General features: G+C 40.2%; 1 protein-coding gene across 2 annotated transcripts in view; it reads right to left on the reverse strand.

The window, feature by feature from the left end:
* GABRG3 (gamma-aminobutyric acid type A receptor subunit gamma3) overlaps window positions 1–20600 on the reverse strand; it is a 343043-nt gene that overhangs the window by 143446 nt on the left and 178997 nt on the right. For both annotated transcript variants that reach the window (XM_086609870.1, XM_086609863.1), the window contains exons 4-5: window positions 19241–19461; window positions 16866–16948 (exon numbers count right to left, since the gene is read on the reverse strand). In XM_086609870.1, the coding sequence (XP_086465996.1) occupies window positions 16866–16948; window positions 19241–19461 (304 nt within the window). The remainder of the gene's footprint in view (window positions 1–16865; window positions 16949–19240; window positions 19462–20600) is intronic.

Below are 20600 nucleotides of genomic sequence, written 5' to 3' on the forward strand. Positions count from 1 at the left end.
AATAGAACATAGTCATTCTGAAAAATAAACTGTGAAGAGGAAGCTGCAACAATTTTCAATTCTTTCCTCCCTTTTTAGGAGTTCCTTAAGAAAGTCAACACTGAAAACTGATTTGCTTAAAAAGTTGTCAGGGAAAGATGGTTTTCACAAACACCAATTTTTGTCTCTGAATATGAACAAATTGCTCTATAAGGAAGATTGAATATTTTAACATAAATCTTGTTTTGAATGTGAAAAAGATGTTATGGTAGAGTCAGTCAGATTGCAAGGGACTTCGGGATGTCTCCAGTTCAACCTCTTGCTCAAAGGCTGATACTGAATTCAGACCAGGTGTCTCAGGGCTTTATCCAGTTGTGTCTTGAAAACCTCCAAGGACAGAGATTTTACAATGTCCCTGAACAACCTGCTCCAATGCTTGATTGTCCTTTGTGATTTTTCTTTTCCTTCTATGAAGTCAGAACCTCCCTTGCTTCAGGTAATGACCACTGTCATATTACTCCACCATGCAATTCAGTATAGTATGTAAACATTAAAGGATGCTATCCATGCACTGGCCATTAATGTGTTTTGCTTTGATACATACAGTTATGCAAGATACTAGTGGGAAGACAGGTTTTGGTGGCTGTAATGAATCACAGTGATCATGATTGTAAATAAAAGTGCATCTGTCATTCTGGAATCACAAAACCACCTCAGTATAAGTAGATACCAATGTCAGCTTGCTTTAACTTTTAAAATATGATAGTACCATATATGAGGATTTTTGGCTGCCAAGTCTGCTAAGCCTTGACATAAGAAATGCTGCTATATTTTGCACATAAATCAATAGAAATGTACAGTACAAATCTCCCAAACAACTTTGAGGTCTGCAAGTTGATGGGAACAGTCTTTTATCTTCCTCTCAGCAGTTTTGTGTTGGTTAGACATGAAAAGCTTTAAAGATTTCAAGTATGGACTTTGGAGAAAGGTGTTGGGAACAAAAAGAAAGAAAGGAAATACTATGTTATGAAACACTTGGATATCTGTTTCCTTTTAATCATAAGAGACATTTTTCCAAGAGTTTGTGGTTGCCTTCTCCGGTTGCCAGAGGCAAAGAACATTGTCTTATTGAAATGTTGATTTTCAGACAGTTGCTGAGAACAAATACACTGTTCAGACCTCAAAATTCCCTTCTGTTCAAAGTCATCACTTGCAGACAAACTTCTCCATGCTCATTTGGTCCAAGATCTTCATCTGAAGTCACTCAATACAGGAAAAAAATACCTGTAAGGTACAAACATGCATCTCTTGCTATTTTTTCTTCCTTTTAGCTTGAAAAGAGAAACTGGCTTTCCAGAGGACAACACTGACTGCTCAAAATAGCTACCACTTTTTTTTCCTAAATGAGGTGGTATTTTTGCTTCCTTTCAGATAAATGCATAGGAAACACTGTAAGTGCAAAATAGCTACTATTTTCCCCTTAAGTGCTGTATTTTGAAATACAATAAGCATACTGACTTCACCTTCTGCAGTGAAAAAATCAGAGTCAGAAACAATTCCAAAACTGTAAAACAGCCAGTGTGTGATCAGGTCACTTACAGACAAAACAAAAAAGATTGAATCTCTCAATCGTCCTTTTAAGACGAAATTTGAAACTAGACATCACATATTCAGGATTTGGGTGTCTCAGGATGTTATAGGGTGGATATTTCTTTCTGTTGAGGACCAAAAATTCCTAAAATCTTTCACAAAGTTAAAACATATAATCCTCAAAAATAAAAGTTTATATTTCCCAGAAATAACTTTTTTCCAAAGGAAAAAAAAATGCCCTGGAAATACATCAACTCTGACATCCAGCCTTCATCAGTTCAAATGGCATGAGACATACTGAGTACAGCATTGCAATCCACGAAGACCATAATATCAGCAGATTATTTTTTTTTAAAGGACAATTATAGGAAATGTGCATTCAAAAGTCAAATAAATTAATGAAGATAAAGGGAAGACTTATAAGCATAGCAGCATCAGAGAGTCTCAAGGCCATAACTAAATATTTGATGTGTATTCCACTAAGAAAAGTTAAAGGACAATCAGTTTGTCCATTTCAGAGGATTCACAGTAAGATTTGTTCTTCTTTTGTTTCATCCCATTTAATTCTAAGCAGCTTCTTGCATGTTGCTTGTTGCCTTACTAGCTGAGCACCTGCTAGTAATGAAAACATTGAAAACTATCACATATTTGTTTTCTCATCCTTTCTCATCCTTCTAGGTGTGTCTGTAAGTGAGTGGATGTGCGCAGAAGGATGCACACCTGTGAGAGCGAGAGAAGAACAGAGATTCTTTCGGTGGGTTTATTGTTATACTTATGTTGCTTGTGGATTTACCGAGGAAAAAACTGGAACAGAAGATGGTGAGATCAGGATGGATCTTCTTTTCTAAGATGTTCATCTACGAATCAAGACTAACTTCTTATCAGCCTTTCACATGTATGATTTTCTTCTGTTCTAGTCAAGCAACAGTTTCAATTAAAAATTTAGATGGCTTTGATATGTCCTGGGGCATGGTGTGGAATACCTTGAGCTTAGGGATCCAGACCATGAACTTTGTTTGTCTTTTCATTGCATAAGAGGCCCATGTCGAGTATGGAATAGCTCTGATGTGGTTATCTAGTAACCTGTGTTGCTAAGGATGAAAATAGAAAGATATTGATGAAGGACTTAAATACTGTGACCTGCAATTAATTCCACTTCCTGATAATCACATTTGTTTTAATGAGGCTTTTGGTTTTTCACTGGTGGTGGTTTTCCAAAGAGAAAAACCACCATCTGTTTAGATGTCAAAACAGGCTGCCAGAGTGAAAAAACAGACATTAACTGTGACGTTCCCCAAACTGATGCACTCAGGGCTAACCAAGCAGAGGAGATAGGTGCAGCTAACATTGCTCATCCGTGCTCACCAAAAGACATCCATGCAAGTGACAGCAAAAGCAATAGACAACATGAAACAATAAGCCCAATTAAGGTTACATCACAACTGGTGGAACCAGGAGAACTTCTGAGCTCCTAGATGCACCTACCTCCCATCAGGACAAAATAAAATCACACACCAGCCAGTCCTCCCTATACTGCCTTGGCCTGCCTGGGAAAGAAACTCAGGTAGAAAGAGACAGAAAGGAGCATCAGCGTCTTTTGCACCAGCTCTCTGATTTGGCCAATTCCCCAAGAATAGCATGCACCTTTTTTCAGTCTGCATGCCTTCCTATGTTTTCTTTCTTATGACGGATGGAAAGGTTTAATAGATTAGTGGTAAAACTGCCAGAAGTTACATCATGAAAAAAATTAGGGAAAAAACAAATTACTTCATAATATGCATGGCTAACCCAAACATTAAATCATAACTTAATTTCCATTCCACAGAAACAATCTCTGTATATAGATATACAAAACCTCAGTGTTTCTTAAAGAAGAATCAATTGAAAATCTACATCATATGGGAGAATATAAACATACTTACCTAAAAATTAATTTAAAATTAAATTTGATGTCTCAATTTACATTTCCTCTTTCTCCTGTCTAATTCTTATCACTCGTTTGTCTATCTGAGGGGTTATCTGATAGTAAGAGACATAATCCCAGTGTATTTTGTTTTGACAGACACATAAGCTACCCAACTATGAAAAAGGATTAAAGTTTTATTATCTGTCACATAGCATGCCCGTTATATAAAGTTAATCACTTTTTAAGGAGACAGACTTGCCCTTCATAACAAAGGATGCAGCCAGGCAGACTGCAGCAACCTCACTTTAATGGGAGCAGATACACATGCCGTTTCCCTGGTTATCCTCTAGCGCTCTTAACAAAGCTGCACGACTGCCTGCCTTCCTTCCCCTTCTTAGCTCTGTGGGCACAAGGGTTATGTTTTTGGTATTCTGTTAATTTTGCAGAAGCAGAAGCAGGAAAAAGGGAGGAGCCTTTTCTCATGGCAATGTTTCAGGTTTCCAGGCTGCCTTGTTTTTCCAGGCTATGTTCAAGGTAAATAAAATTGACAAGACAAGACTAACGCATTGAGGACTTGATGTTTTGATCATGTTTTTGAGTTTGTTGCTAGTAAACCTTTGATGGCTTCTACTAACATCATTATCATTCGTCAGTTAAGCCTAGCAAAAGTAACAAGCATTGGCTGGGCTTAGCATTTAATCAGAAAGTCAATAGTCACAGCTTTTGTTTTGTTTTTTGTTCAGTGGCATACTGCAGGTTACCTGACTGACCTTGGTGATCCTGGTCTCTCCTCATTCTCCTTTTCTCTCCTTCTCAGTAATTTTACTTGGTATTTGTTCTGGTTCTGACACTTGTTCAGTACTTCTTGGTTCTCAAAGTGCCAAATGGTTTCTCCATGCTTGGAAGTGATTCTGCAGCAATTCTTTATTTCTTGTAAGATATCAGTGAATTCAAACACACAGTTCTCACATCTTGGGAGATGCATTATTGTAACTTCCAGTGGGGCCACTGACGTGGCCATGGAAGACAATAATACAATACATTTTTAAAAATTTTTCTTTTTTAAAACTACTCATTACAGTAACTAAAGTAATTAGAAAACTATATGCTCTTTGTTTCTTTAAAAATATGCCACGTTTTCTACTAGGTACATAAAACAGCTTGAACCGTCTGGGTTCAAGCAAGCTCATCTCCTGCCTTTGACAATGTGCAAATATAATGGTAGAAGGAGGACATGGTTGCATCTTATAAGTTACCTATCAGTGGGTTACCTTGACTTGTACTTTCATGTTTTCTGTTATATTTTGTGATATACATTTCAGTTACATCAAGGGAGGCTAAAAGGAATAAACACATGTAGTTATATCAGCATTTATAAAAATCTAACACTCCAAAAGAAAGGAACCCCAAATAAGCATATGATGTAACATCTGTGTAGACACAATGGAGCATGCATCTTGGAAGGCGTCTCAGGAAGTTTCTTCAAAGAACAAGATAAGCACCAAAGATCAAAATCTGCTTATAATCCAAAAAGCAGTGAACTATGCACGGCACTGTGAAGAGTTTAGGCACTGCTGACTATTGATCCATTTCTGACTGTTGCCTGTACAAAAACCATGCAAGCCATTCAGTCTGTTTTCTCATGTTGAAATAAAAGACCTATAAAGGGGCTCTTTTATCCTACTTACACACAATTATTTATTTATAGAATGGATTGTTATGACTCCCTAACTGAGAGAGTGCAAAGATTTCTATTCCATTGTGTCCCCACATTGTCCTGTGATGTAATTGTTAAAGAGTGCTAAAACTAGTCATTCCTTCTCATGCTAAAAATGTGATGCAAAGGAGTGTGACTGTCTCCTGATGCTCTGTATATCACAAAGATGAACGTGTCAGAAGTTACAAACTCTGGGCTGCCAGGAGTTTACGAGTTATGGACCAGCCTCTCCATAAAGATCAGATTCATTTGCAAATCAGTTATCACATACCTAAATAAGCAAATAAGACCAATAAAAATATGTAGTATATCATAGATGTTAAATTACATTTGAGGGAGAAGGTTATTTTCTTCCTGCCTGTGATGCATTTTTGTCACAGTCAAGTGTTTGTTGAAAAAAAAAAAAGCTCACATTGGAACATGATAACTCCAAAGGAATTTTGGCTTCAAGTAAACACTCAGTATCATGAGATCTGTGATGAAATCATGGGAAGTAACAATGATTGTCACATGGCAGAGACTCCAGGGCCTTTTGCTGATACATTCAGCTGTCAGACATGCAAACCAGCCACCTGCCTTGCTTCAGCATTTTCTCTTATTTTCTCCCAACACCATAAGCATCACTTAGTCAGCTACATATATTCTTGCCAAAAAAAAAGGGCTCACAGGCAGGTTTTGTCTTTTCTGAAATTGTTTGTGGTACTGATTTAAAAAAAAAAAATAATCTTAACTCTGAATAGAAAATTTGGAAAAATTATGCTGTTTACTAGACTGCACTTGGGATTTTTGGGACTTCCAGTCTCCTTATTTAAACAAAAGTCAGAGCTGGGGAGTCTTATCCCTGAAATACAATCACCTATCCTAATCTTCAGATCCTGGAGTAAGAGGATTTTTTTGGCTCTGCAGCAGATTGCCTAGAGAGTTCATGCTGTGACACGGGCCTCCGTTCTTCCTCAGGCAAACATGCAGGGTAAATAGGGACACGAAAGATCCTTGGAAGACTGCTGCAAAACTGAGGTAGATGCCACGTTCCTGGAATAGCCTACTACCAATACAGACAGTCTCAGGAAGACTTTGCTGGACCCAAGATATCATGAGTTAAGCATTTTAGGCTTCACTAATTAGCACTTGCTGTAATTTTACTCTAGGGTCTCATTTCTGCTGGAAGAAACAGCAGCTGCTGCTCCTCCAGAGAAGGCTTCAATCTTGTAGAGAAAAATCTCAAGAGTTGCTATAAAAGGAGCGAGACATTTGGTCTGCTACCAGGCTGAAACCTTAGCTCTTTGCAAAGAATAGAAGAGCAAGGGATAGAACATGAATTAGCCACTACCGTTAACTCTCCCTGATCATCAGGGAGACAATGGACAACAACCCTCAACCTCAGGGAAGTTTTGATGCTTTCTCTATGAAACAGAGATCATTAGTGTATTGGTGGCCGTCAGATCTAATATCAGATTGTTTTAAGCACAACATATTGTATAAATTTGGCATCAGCATTGAACCATATGGCTGTTTAGAAATGTGTCTCTGATATATCTCACGCAGTGAGACAGAAAACTAACAAAGTAGTGCCACACTGATACAATATGCACTACTTTGGCATGAATCTACCATCAATTAGGTTTAGAAAGTGTCAATTTACAGTGAAGGTACTTATGCCATGGGTGAATTTGACCAATTTCATAGATACATAGTACATTCTGTTGGAGCAATTAGATAAAAATTAGCAGAACTTCTGATTCAAACTAACTTGTAAAATTTTAATGAGTCTTGTCTTGGCTGTAAAATAGAGTCATAAAAATCTAAAAGACACTTAATGCCGTTTCTTTTACATGTTGAAAAATGTATTGAGTCACACAGAGAAAAGTAATAGTGAATAGTGGGATACAGGCTTTTTTGGGAAAGACAAGCAGGGGAGATGAGGAGGAGGTGTTGCCTTCTATGTCAAAGACCAGCTGGAGTCAATGGAGCTCTGCCTGGGGATGGATGAGGAGCTGACCGAGAGCTTGTGGGTCAGGATTAAAGGGAGGGCACAGACAGGTGACATTATAGTGGGGGTCTGCTACAGGTCACCTGACCAGGAAGACTGAGTGGATGAGGCCCTCTATAGACAGATAGGAGCAGTCTCACGTTCACAAGCCTTGATCCTCATGAGGGACTTCAACCACCCTGATATCTGTTGGAGGGACAGCACAGCAGGGCATAGGCAATTCAGGAGGTTCCTGGAATGCATTGATGATAGCTTCCTTCTCCAAGTGATAGAGGAGATAACAAGGAGAGGTACTATTTTGGACCTTGTTCCCACCAGTAAGGAGTGGTTGGTGGGGAATGTGAACCTCAAGTGCCTACAGAGTATCAAGGCTTTTTCTGCTTCTCACACCACCCCACCAGCAAGCAGACTTGAGTGTGCACAAGAAGTTGGAAGGGGACACAGCTGGGAGAGCTAATCCCAACTGACCAAAGGGATATTCCATACCATATGACATCATGCTCAGTGTATGAATCTGAGGGGAAAGAAGAAGGAAGGGTAGGATGTTCGGAGTTATGGTGTTTTGTCTTCCCAAGTAACCGTCAAGCGTGACAGAGCCCTGCTTTCATGGAGATGGCTGAACACCTGCCTGCCCATGGAAAGGAATGAATGAATTCTTTATTTTGCTTTGCTTGTCTGTGTGCTTTTTGCTTAATGTATTAAACTGCCTTTATCTCGACCCACAAGTTTTCTCACTTTTACTCTTCTGAATCTTTCCCCCATTTCACCAGTGCGGGGAGTAAGCGAGTGCCTGTGTGGTGCTTAGTTGCCAGCTGGGATTAAATCACAACAGCTGGTGATAAAAGGAGGACTAGGGAAAATGTGGATCCTCTCTGGAAGGAAACGGAAGACCTGGCTACCCAGGATATGGAGAAGGCTGAGATACTCAATGACTCTTCTTCTTCATGAAGGGCAAATCATGCCTGACTAATTTGGTGGCCTTATATGATGGTGATCCACCAGCATTAGTGGATAAGGGAAGAGCAATTGACATCATCTACCTGCACTGTTCTGCATGACATCCTTGTCTCTAAATTGCAGAGACATAGATTTCATGGGTGGACAATTCGGTGGATAAGGAATTGGCTAGATGGTCTCACTCAAAGAGTTGTGATCAACAGTTCAATGTCCAAGTGCAGACCAGTGACAAGCGGTGTTCCTCAGGGGTCAATACTAGGACCAACACTGTTTAACATCCTTATTGGTGACATGGAGAGTGGAATTGAGTGCACCGTCAGCAAGTTGCTGACGACACCAGGCTGTGTGGTGTGGTCAACATGCTTGAGGGAAGGGATGCCATCCAAAGGGATCTTGACAGGCTTGAGAGGTGGGCCTGTGAGAACCTCATGAAGTTCAATGAGGCCAAGTGCAAGGTCCTGCACATGGGTGTTATGGTTTGAAGTAGGGGGGGAGGTCCGGGTGGCAGAAGCTGCCCATCAGACCGGACTCCCGTCCCCCTCGGGGCTTGAGCCAATCGGCGCCTCTGCGAATTGCCCTATTTACGTGGGACAAAAGAACCGGAAAGGTGTGCCTTTGCCCAGGAGCAAGGAGACGGGAGGGGGGCACGGCCCCTGCTCCCGGCTCCCGGCCGGGCCAGCGGCCTGGGCCAGGCCGGGCCGGGCTGGGCCAGTGCCCGCCCCGTCGAGGATGGCAGCGGCGGAGGTGCTTGGGGAACTTGGGGAGAGCCCCGCTCTCGGGGTGCCCACCAGGCCGAGTTCACCCAGAAAGGACTGAAATCTAAGAGAAACGGCCACACAGATAAGAGGTCAGTGAAGATGGAACGGAACAACGTGTGCCGCGGCTGAGTCCCCCTTGCGAGCGGCCCCTTGTAACCAGTCCTCGGTGGAGCAAGCAGAGACCCACTCGCAGCCCGTGGAGGACCCACGTTGAGAAGAGATGCCAGAGCCTGAGTACGGTACGCATCTAGAGTCCGTGGGCTGACCCCCGCTGATGGGGAGGTGCTTTGTTAAAAGAGATGCCTGAGCCTGAGACTGTTGTGAATCATGGGCACAGGTCGAGGCGCATTTACGCATTTTGCATTTACGCATCTAAGTCTGTACGGAGGGGCATTTAAGGTCGACATGACGACCCACGCCGGAGCGCATTTAAAGTTTGTTGATGACCCACGCCAGAGCGAGTGGCTACAGCTCCTTAAAGGTCCAGGACTGGTAAAGCCCGCGCTTGGGCAAATCCGATGGGGTAAGGATTTGCCCCCCAGTGGGCAGGATTCACGCTTTCGCCGTGAGTAGGGGATCCACTGGATCAAGGGACAATGGTGTAAGGACTCCTTTTCATTTAAGAGAAGCAGCAGTAACAACATGGAATGAACTGACCTGCACTCCCCCATTCCCTGCCCCCCTGCGCCGCTGGGGGGAGGAGGTAGAGCAGGGAAGAAGAGGCAAAAGGGGGGGGAGTGGTGTTGTTTTTAAGACCTGGCCTTGTTTTCTTGTTATTCTCTCAAGTAACCGTTTTTGTTTGCTTTTCTCTTTGTAGGTAGCTGTTAATAAATAGTTTTGCATTAAGAAAAAAGCCTCTTTTGCCCGGGACCATGGTTGGTGGGTGCTCCTCTGTTCCTGTCTCGATCCTCAGCTCTTTTATTACATTTTTCTCTCCTCTCCATTTTACTGGACTGGGGGAGCTGCGTGGGTTTAGTTGCCGGATCGGCCTAACCCACGACAATGGGTCACATCGATCCCAAGCACAATATAGGCTGAGCAGAGAATGGATTGAGAACAGCCCTGAGGAAAAGGACTTGGGTGTGGTCGTTCATGAGAAGCTCAACATGAGCCGGCAACGTGCACTTGCAGCCCAGGAAGCCAACTGTATCCTGGGCTGCACCCAAAGAAGCGTGGCCAGTAGGTACCAAGGGAGGTGATTCTACCCCTCTACTCTGCTCTTGCGAGACCCCACCTGGAATACTGCGTTCAGCTCTGGGATCCCCAACATAAGAAGGACATGGAGCTGTTCATCAGAGAGCTGGAGCACCTCTCCTCTGAAGACAGGCTCAGAGAGTTGGGGTTGTTCAGCCTGGAGAAGAGAAGGTTTCAGAGAAACTTTCTAGCAGCCTTCCAGTACTTAAAGGGGGCCTACGAGAAAGCTGGAGAGGGACTTTTTACAAGGATACATAGTGACAGGACAAGGGGCAATGTCTTTAAACTGAAAGAAGGAAGATTTCACTTAGATCGAAGGAAGAAATTTTTCACTCTGAGGGTGGTGAGGCACTGGAACAGGTTGCCCAGAGAAGTTGTAGATGTCCCATCCCTGGAAATGTTCAAGGCCAGGCTGGATGAGGTTTCGAACAATCTGATCTAGGAGTGTCCCTGCCCACGGCAGGGAGGCTGGAACTAGATAATCTCTTCCAACCCAAACCATTCTATGATTCTATGATCAGCCAGTGGCGAGTAGCCAAGGAATTAGGTAAATATTTGACTCTCTAAGAAACAATACATTATCTATGTTAGATAAAATAGAAAAACCTGTAGGGAATTTTAGGGAAACCTAAGGAGAGTTAACTGAGCAATGCAGTAGCAGATTACACTCAGGACGGCTATTAGAATGGTTTGTCATAGATACGCTTCACGTATTCGTAAATTGTCATATATGACACAAGTCATATGCTAAATACGGGGTTTGGGAGGAAACTTTCAAAAGCCGAGTTCTCCATGAATATATTTCTTTTTTCCTCTCTATAAGAATTCTCTATATTGACTCTTGTCTGAAAAAGACAGGCTTATGAAAAGAAGGATGCATGCATCCCGGTACCTTAATTTCTACCTTCCTAGAAGGGGAAAAAGATACAATAGCTAAAATATGCTCGTCACAAAACCTGAATCAAGAATTCCATTGATATCCCATGATCTGGTTCAGCTCATTACAGAGAGCACGGATGGGAAGTTCAGATGTAGATTAAAGCTTTTTCTGCACATTGCAATGCCTTCCCAGCATCTTTTAAGGAAACTCCTCTTGAGATATAAACATTAAGCTGTGTTCCTTTTGGCCTGTTCTTCATCAGGAGTAAAATTCTGCCCTCAGACTTTATTAATGATTATGCTGATGATACATGAGATGAAATAAAGCACTACTCATTCCACAAAACCAGCATTTGCTTTTCTAGGCTAGGAAAAACATACTAAAATTGGCAATGACAGCTAGTTCTGTTAGAAAATTAATGATATGAAGCTCAAAGTACTGATTGCATAACCATAAGAGGTTTCATGTTCAAAGGGGTAACATTTGATTGAACTGAATTTGTATTTAGAGAGATAGGATCTGCTTCCTTCAAGCACTATGTTAAATTTGGATTAATTCCTTTAAAATGCATTTCACATTTCCTTACTTTTTTTCTGCAATACTTTGCAAGCTTTTGTACATCACTTAAAAACAAACTTTGAACTTTAAAAAGGCTGAAAATACACTGTTTAAGATCTGACTGAGCAAACTGGACCATCAATACCTGGGAATTTTGCTTTCCCCTATTTTCAACTGATCAGAAAACACGTGAATTGTTTATGAATTTTTGTGTGTATATTTTAGTGTTTGCAGTAGGAGTGGCATTCCGGTCATGCCCATCTTTTCCTGCCATGTAGCAATCCTTCAGTAATGGTTAACTCAGGACATTGTAGACCTTCTCACTAGGGAAAAGATGTAATTTGCTACAAAAAATGTCATAATCTCTATTGCCTAACTCTAAGGTGCTTCTTAAAATGAACAACAGTGTCTGCAGTTTGATCAGAACAGCAGCAAGAAAAATAAAACAATGAAAACCTATTAATCGATTCAGTCTTTTTATTTTTATTCTGGTATCTTGCGCTGCAGCTGAATATTACTGCATCTGGTAAAGTCTGAAGCATGGCCTTGCAGATGTTTCACACCTCAGGTACGCAGCTAGCACAGATTGCCACCATAAAGCTCCTTGTACATAATTAAAAAGTTAGTTGATCAGATGCTCTAAACAAGGTGTAATGGATTTGTCAGTTTCATTTTGGTATGGCCGTCATATGCTATCAACCAAAGGAGTGTCATGAATTTAAGTTAATCTTGAGCACATGGATGGGGAGAGGAAGTGAAGGTTGGTTTCTGCTGAAAAATGAACACCTCGAACAATTAACTGTTGTGCAGGTGTGGGTGTAAACATGCTGACGTTATTCTGCAGTGTGTCTAGTCCTTCCAAATTAAGAACATTAAAAACATTCTACAGTCCCACTAGTGGCTGACAAATCAAAACCAAAACAACATAGGCAAGCTGGAAACCAGCCATGTGGCAACTCTAATGGAAAAGAGTTCCTTCAAGTAGTTTAGCCATACAGACACTTTTGCCTACTATTTAATCTGAAATACTCTCAATCCCTCAGAATAAATGAAATAATGGCTATTAATAGAGTGATTTTGTTATGCTTAATAGGTACCAATACATTTTTCTTCTAATGATTTGTCCAAACATTTTTGAATACTTATAAAATGTTAGCAGCCACAGTATACTGTGGTAGGAGTTCCACAGTTAATTGTGCTTAACTTCTCATTCCAGTCTGTGTTTTGCTGCCTATGGGTAATTTGTTTATTTTAGTGCTGACTTCGTCCTTCGGACAGAATATCTTTTCTTCCTTATTGATGTTTGTGTAAATTCTAACTACCTCGATAAAATAAATTTTATGGCATAATCCTGAAATTAAGTTATTTCTACAATGCTCAAATAAATGCTGAATAGAGGTAACCAAGACAGTTTAATATATTACCTGAGTATTAAAAGTAGCATAAGCAGCCTCCCTCAGCTCGGGGGGATAAATTAATCCAAACAAAGAACCACACTGAGAATATTTTTATGCAGTAGTATATAGTATTTTAAAATCGCATGAAGAAAATGTGACCATATAGTGCTAAATCTATCAAAGATTGCTACACTGGGATCAAGTCCCAGCATTGATACTTTCTTCACGTTCACAGGGAAACACACATTCATACTATGCATTGGCATTGATGCCAATGTTGTAACATCTCTGTATTAAGGATTCCTGCTTGTCAAATATGGTTGTGTTGCAGTTCAGGCCGCTCCAGCAACTAAACTCCACACAGCCGCTCGCTCACCGCCCCCCCACCCCCCCAGAGATGGGGAAGAGAATTGAAGGGGAAAAGGGAAAGAGACCCGTGGGTTGAGATAAGAACAATTTAATACTACTACTACTAAAATATGAACATACATAGCACAGTGAATATACGAATATACATAGCACAATGATAAATATATATACAAACAAGTGATGTACAGTGTAATTGCTCACCACTCCTTGACCAAGGCCTGTGCCATCCCAGACTAACAATCCCGCAATCCCAGATGAGCGAGAGGCCCGAAGAGGTGGGGAGGTGAATGGGGAGCACTCTGAGAGTCCAAGAGTGAGAGACCTGGAAGAGCAAAGGCCTTCTTTCCGGCTAACCCTCATTTTTATACTGGGCATGACACTGCATGACATGGAATACTTCATTGACCAGTTTGGCCCTCAATCCTAAGTCTAAGTACAGATCATAGGGAGAGTCGTGGACCCTCTGTCCCTATTCTGTTGTGCTCCTGCACACTGGCAAGAACACAGCAGCTGAAAAGTCCTTGAGACCTCAGTGCCAACTATAAACATCAGTGCGCTGTCAGCGTTCTTCTCATAACGAGTCCCAGACTAAAACCAAAACACGGAGCTCTTCTGGCTGTTAAAAAGAAGAACTAACTCTGTCCCAGCTGAAACCAAGACAGGTTGATCAAACAAATCTGGTACACGGAGTGGGAAAGAGCTGTCCCATCGCATGGCAGCTCTGCATTATGCCATTTGGCTCAACTTTTTAGATAAGGAGTGTGCTAAGCGCACATCTACGTAAGGACTGCAACAACAGACACACACCTACCATGTGCCCTAATATGTCAGGTCATTTATCTCATCATGTCACCTGAAGCACATACAAAACTTGCACAGAGAGTAAAGAGTTTTCAAATTATTTCAATACTTTCTAATACCTGTAAGCAGAGACTAGAGAGCTCCAGGAACCATTCTTGAACATGATTTTCAACAGGAATGGGTAGGTAGGATTTTCCAACCACTGTTAGCACACTAAGATGCATCTTTTGTTTATAAGCCAGTGTTTTCTCCTTGTTCATCCTCTCAACCAGACCAAGTAGAGCTCAGTATTCCCACCTAAGGAATAGCAACTTTCCCCAGCGCAACAATAGGGTTAGGGTGTGAATTAGTTGGCATTAGAGAAAAATACTCTAGAAAATATTTGAGATGAGCTTCAAATTTCTGAAATAACATGGGAAATTTATATAAAAAGTAAAAATTTCAAATATTAACCATGTTCATGTGTGTGTAGAGATGCAGGGAACATCCTCCGAAACTTGTGCTTTTCTGTGCTTGCCTACAGTGGAAACTGCAAAGATTTGTCTGTGTGCCGGAGAACAAACAAAAGGGATGCAGAAGGAAGCGGTGCTGTGCAGTGAATTCTACAACTATTTTTATTTTATCCAAAGGTATACATCTTGGAATCTGTAATCAGCTTGTCCCCTCAGAAACTTGTCATAGCAGGCAGCAGTAAATCTTTCAGGCATTCACTCAGTCATTCACTTCCTAAGTCCCACTGAGTATCATGTATCTTGAGACTGCTATGAATGTACACAAGACTGAAAATACAACTGAGTTACGAAACAAACAAATCACAGAGGAGATGTCCTACTATTGTGATAATAGTAGTGCTAAAAGTGTTTGAGGAAAAGAACACAATTCAGTGTGAACCTAAAGAAATAAACTCTCATTATGAACATGATCAAAAAGTCTGACAAAACTATAAAACATTATTTTAATACTCCCCCATAGGTTTTTCCATCTTGCAAGGAACTATAAAGAACACACATAGAACAAACTTTTTACTTTTGCTTGATCCTATGCAATTTCCATCTCCATAGATGGTAATACGCGTGCATTTTCAAGAGCAGAAGGGCTCCAAGCTAATAGATCTAAATTAGGAGGAATCTCTGAAAATTAAGATGTATCTGAAACTTTGCCATGGAGCAGACTCTTCTGAAGTTCACACTGATACTCACTCTCTTTAAGTAAAAAACACAGAGCATAAATTACTTGCATTCAGCAACTGTCTAGCTATTTGGGAATATAAGGTTTGAAGCAACTTCCCTGTCTATTAGAGTTCACCTTCTTTGGATGTAGCTACTGCAGGACCTATTAAATTTATGTGGTAGATTTAATTAGTATCTCTGGACTCAGATTTAATTTTTAAGATCACACACTCCTTTTCCAGTACCTCAACAAATCAACAACAGATTGCCACAAAGTAAGAGTAGCTTTATGCAGTAACTAAAGATAGCTGAGGTGTGTATAGTTCAGTGACAAGTGTTCACTAGCAGGAAAATTTGTCCAGGAGCTATATGCCTCCTGTTCAGTTAAGTATGCATATAATCCACACATCTGAAATAAACACACCACTATATATTTTTGCCTAGGCTCACTTATGGACATAGATCATACAAAATGGCAACGTAGTGATAACATTTTGGAAGAAAGGGAGATGGTTACACTAGCACATTTTTTTTAAACATTTTCCTGGGTAAAAAGAATACACCTTGGATCAGCTGAAATTCAAATCTAGTTTCCGATTGAGGATCACTGTTCATATAATATTCATAAATGGAAACCAATACACTACTATCACAACAGTGTATCTATTATGAAGACATGAAATTGTGTTTTTCTTCTATTGCTTTTTAAGAGATGATGGAGAATATGCTATTTTCTAAATAGAATGACAAAACAATACATTTCCCATTCACTTGTGGAGAACGCAGATCCTGAGAGTTGGAATTTATCAAAATAAAATCCTTTAGTGGAGATCCTTTAAAAAATATTTGTAGAACATTTGCATTGTGTCACTTTGGATTACAAAACTCTGCCAGCATACCCATGAGCAGACAGCTCTCAAGCTTGTTCAAATGAATCAGCATGAAGATACGTTTTCCTTACAGTAATATTGGATCACAAGATTAACTCACCTGACTTTTGTTTTCCATCCATTTCACTGATGTATTTGTTTTACCTATTAGGTGGGTTTTCAAATATATCAACAACACTACATACAATACAACATTAGGACTACTGGACAAGATGAGTAATAAAAGAAAAATGAGATTTACAGTAGTTACATCATTTACTTTTATTATAGAACAGAGCTACCATGCTACTTGCTATAAACTCAGACATTCAGAAATTGCTGGGCTTGTCCCCAGGCTGTGCACCTCTACCAGGCTGTGCACCTCTAAAGAAAATTGCAATTTCTATTCTCATTTGCATGTCACATGATTTTGCAGATTAACATAGCACAGACTGGCATGAATATATGCTTCTGCTGAGGGTGTGACTATGGTGTAATCTAAAAAGTCTGTTTCTGGCAAAAATAAGAGTAAATCTACAGAAATCATCATGGAACAAGTCTATCATCCAGGAGTGCTAGAGAGGAAAACAAAAATCCCCCGAATATTTAAACAAATCTAAGCTTCCTATATCTGTTGTGCAATGATTCAACAACTTAACAGAAATCAGAAATAAACTCATGTCTCTACATACTTATCACATAAAACAATTGAGCATCAAAGCAGTACTTACAGCTAGAGAATATCAGAGGACATGAGTGTTCATCCATTGGGAAATTGTGCAGCTGCAGCTGGCACTCAGCATTAATGGTAAGCCTATGGAGAAACAAAGTCTGTTACTACACATGAGCACAATGAACAGTCAGAGGAGGAAGCTGGTAACCTTAGGTATCATGCAAGAGCATTTTAACATCCATAAGTAAGGTCTGAAAGGAAAGGACTATATTTGCAGATTGTTCATTAGCTATATAGGCCTGATCCAAAACAATAAAAAATAACTAAAAACACAAATCCTTTCAAACACACCATTAAGAGTTTCCTGATCTCAAGAAATCTGTGCATATGTTTTTCTCTAGACAATTCATCATTGAAGGACATGGGATGGAAACAACTATTCTTTGCAAAAATAACAGAAAAATGGCTGATATTGTGGTATGCAATTCCACCAAATTAAAACCTGATAAAGAATCTTATAAGGAACATTCTTCACATTTACTTGCAGTGAGAACGCAAAATTCTTTCAATCATTTTGGGCTATCTCTCAAAACTTAATAAATCTTTGTGTGCCATTCTTAGTTGCACAGATGCAACAAACATCAGCAGAAACGTCTTCAGCACCAGTTGAAAGTTTGTTTCACATGATATCCCTAACACAAACGACACTATGAATAGAGTTGATTTAAAAATGACTATTAAAAATACATAGTCTTCAGTCTGACAGCTTACAAAGTAAATCTATTTACCCAAGTAGGTTGCATTAAGTGGTGGTTTATGATACAGTCTTTTTCAGGAAAAATGAATTGCATGCCTGAATCTATGCAGCAAATGGAGGACATGAGGGGGTTTTGTTGGCTTTTTTGTTTTGTTTTGTTTTTAAAACTATTTCAACAGTTAAAAAACTGGATATGGAAAAGTTTGTGTCTCAAATTTAGGATGGCACGGAGAAAAGCTCTTTCTTGGAGAAGGTGACCTGTGAGGAACTTACCGGTTTTGCCCTGACACTAGAAGAGGACTTGCAGTGTTACAGCAGGAGGGCATTCACATCCAAAAGCAGGCAGGGAAGAAGAGGGAAAGGCATGGAGCATGATTAAGCCTTGTATATTTTCCCTGAATACAGAATACTTACCAGCACTTGACAGTATCAGCGCATACAGTAGTTACCACTTCCATGCCATATCAACTCTGTGTGCTCACTTAGGTCAGATAAATTGTTTTTGAATTACATAGTGCTATTGGTGAAGAATGATCATTCTAACAGTTCCTTCTATATAAAAAGAAGGCTGACCTGAGTGGGTGAAAAGGACTCAAAACATCTTTCGCAAACTGAAAATGCTCTCATGGTTTAACATTCCACTAGGTTAAATATTATCCCTTTTTTAGCTGTTTTAGACAAATTTTGCCGTCCATTCAACAAATAGTTTCTGTAGTGATAGGTATGTAAGTCTAACTACTATTATGTAGAAACTTAACTTGCCCTGAAATACTGAAACAGGATTTAACAGGAAAAAGAAGAAAAAAACCCAACAACCCAACCAAGAGGGTATTAGAGTTGACATCCTAATCACCGAAGTCTTTATCTAAAGGCTACTGAAACAAGCAAGAGCTCTGTCACAGTGGAGCAAGCCTAAGAAGGGAAGGGCACTAAAAATGTCAGTATCGTTTCCAGCTGTTTAATTCCTTTGTTATTGTTTGCCAGAGACTTTCTACCAGAGCCCAACTGCAATCACAAGTATAATCAGAATATGATGTTGCACGGAGAGGGCTGAACACTGAACAGTGAACAATCACTGAAGAAAGTGTAGCGTGAAAGGGCTGTTTCTGAAAAAGTTTGCCATACAGAATATGGCTTATGGCACAACTCCCTTCTGAGCAATTTGTCTCTTTCATAAGTAAACAAGTATTTTGATTTCCATAGGCTTTTTTAATGTAAATATATACAATATTTCTAATACCATACAGTTGATGGTATCACAAAGATCAGAAAAACTCCAAAACCCTTTCCTCCAGCAATTTACCCTTGTGATGAGATGTGACAGACTATCTTTCAGCGTGACCTATTTGAAAAATCAAGTATTGGCATTAGCATGAATCTAGAAATACTTTATCTAGCCCTGCATCCAACTGATCAGAAATGTTTCCGACAGGTTTCGCTCTTGATTTTATTCCAAGCACTAAAAAGCTCAATTTCTACAATTTATAGAGATCTATTTCCAATTCTCAAGGTTTCTTTTTTAGAAAGACAAGACTTTGTTATTTAAACTCTGCATGCCTGATCATTTCAGAATTTGTTAAGCATGGTCAGGTAAGCATCAGGAAGAAAACAGCAGAGGAGAACAAAGATACCACTGAAAATTACTAGGCTTTCAGCCTTGCATGCTGTGTGCTCACCTGAGGGTGTACAAGATCTTGCCGTCATTCCATATGCGGAGGAGCTGGTTGGGAGTGGTGATCCAGTGAGCCTCCGCCGTCTTGGAGTTGCGAAATATTGTATCCGGGATCCAGATCAAGCCAACCATGTTGCTGTTCAGAGTCAGTATTTTCATGGTGCTATTGAAGCGAAGACGGCTATCTGTCCACGTCTGGGCAAAAAATATATCAATTTGATATTCCTGTAATGAAAACATGATATACAAATTGAAATCAGTTCCACACTTCCCACTACTACTTGGTCTATCCGGATGTAGAGCAGCAGGACATATGCAGGCCAGTGGAAAATGTTTTATTTTTTTACAGCCTGAGGAAATATCTTTTTTCCTTTTATTTTTTTTTCCCCCCTTTTTTTTTTTCCTCTAACTACTTTACAAAGCAGGCTAAACATCTCACTTGCCTTGGTCCTGTGCCATAACCATTTCTGCACTAGCATGGTCTTTTCCATTGTCTCAGAACACTCACAGCTATGAGATATAATTTGCAGAAACTTCTTTGTCAAAGGGCAGACTGATTAAAGAAATGTGAAAGAAGAACACATGTAAGCTGGAAAATGGTAAATTCCCCTGATTAAGGCAATGCCTTTTGGAGGGTTGTATGTAAATTCAATAAATTAAATGCTCTGTTTGTTACCAATTGTTCTGCCAGTTGTTTTCAGGTCACACTACAGCAGAATTGGAAACGCATGTTTGTGCCTCGTTACAGACACCTCATGTACCTCAAATGCTAGGAGCTGAGTGGTCCTTAGCTTACTGCCCTGGATAAGCTAATATCAAAATTTACGTGAATCTCATCCTTTCTTTCACTCCTTGTCTACTGCTGTGTTTCTGTAGGCAAGCAGTCATAGTAGACATAATTGCAGAAATTAAAATACACACAGACAAACAGACAAAATTGTATAGGTGAACATACAAATACGCTGATTTATGCATTTAATATCCCATGGAAGAGACTGTGAAAAAAGTAGTATTTGAATTGAGAATTCCAGCCAACAGAGGCTGGAAAGGTCACATTTGCATTTGTTTATGTTCCTCTCCCTCTTTCCAGACTGCTCTACCTGTGAACCCTGTGGAAACAGCCATCAGGCCATGTCACAGAAGACCCTCTCAGTATCGCAGGGCTGGCCGCATCCATGACAGGAATAGCATTTGCTGATGTGACACAAAGTGTATGCTCTACAACGAAAGGCTAATACAGGAGCTGAGGATAATCCAGAGGAAACCATCTCCTTAGGTCTCCTGGTAGATGCACTCTTGATATATCTGAACTAAGGATGATTAAGGCTGTGTGGAAAATCTGCTGTGTTTTTGTCTTTGACCGC

Source organism: Tauraco erythrolophus, chromosome 1 (genome assembly GCF_009769465.1).
Source record: "Tauraco erythrolophus isolate bTauEry1 chromosome 1, bTauEry1.pri, whole genome shotgun sequence".
Taxonomy (NCBI): domain Eukaryota; kingdom Metazoa; phylum Chordata; class Aves; order Musophagiformes; family Musophagidae; genus Tauraco; species Tauraco erythrolophus.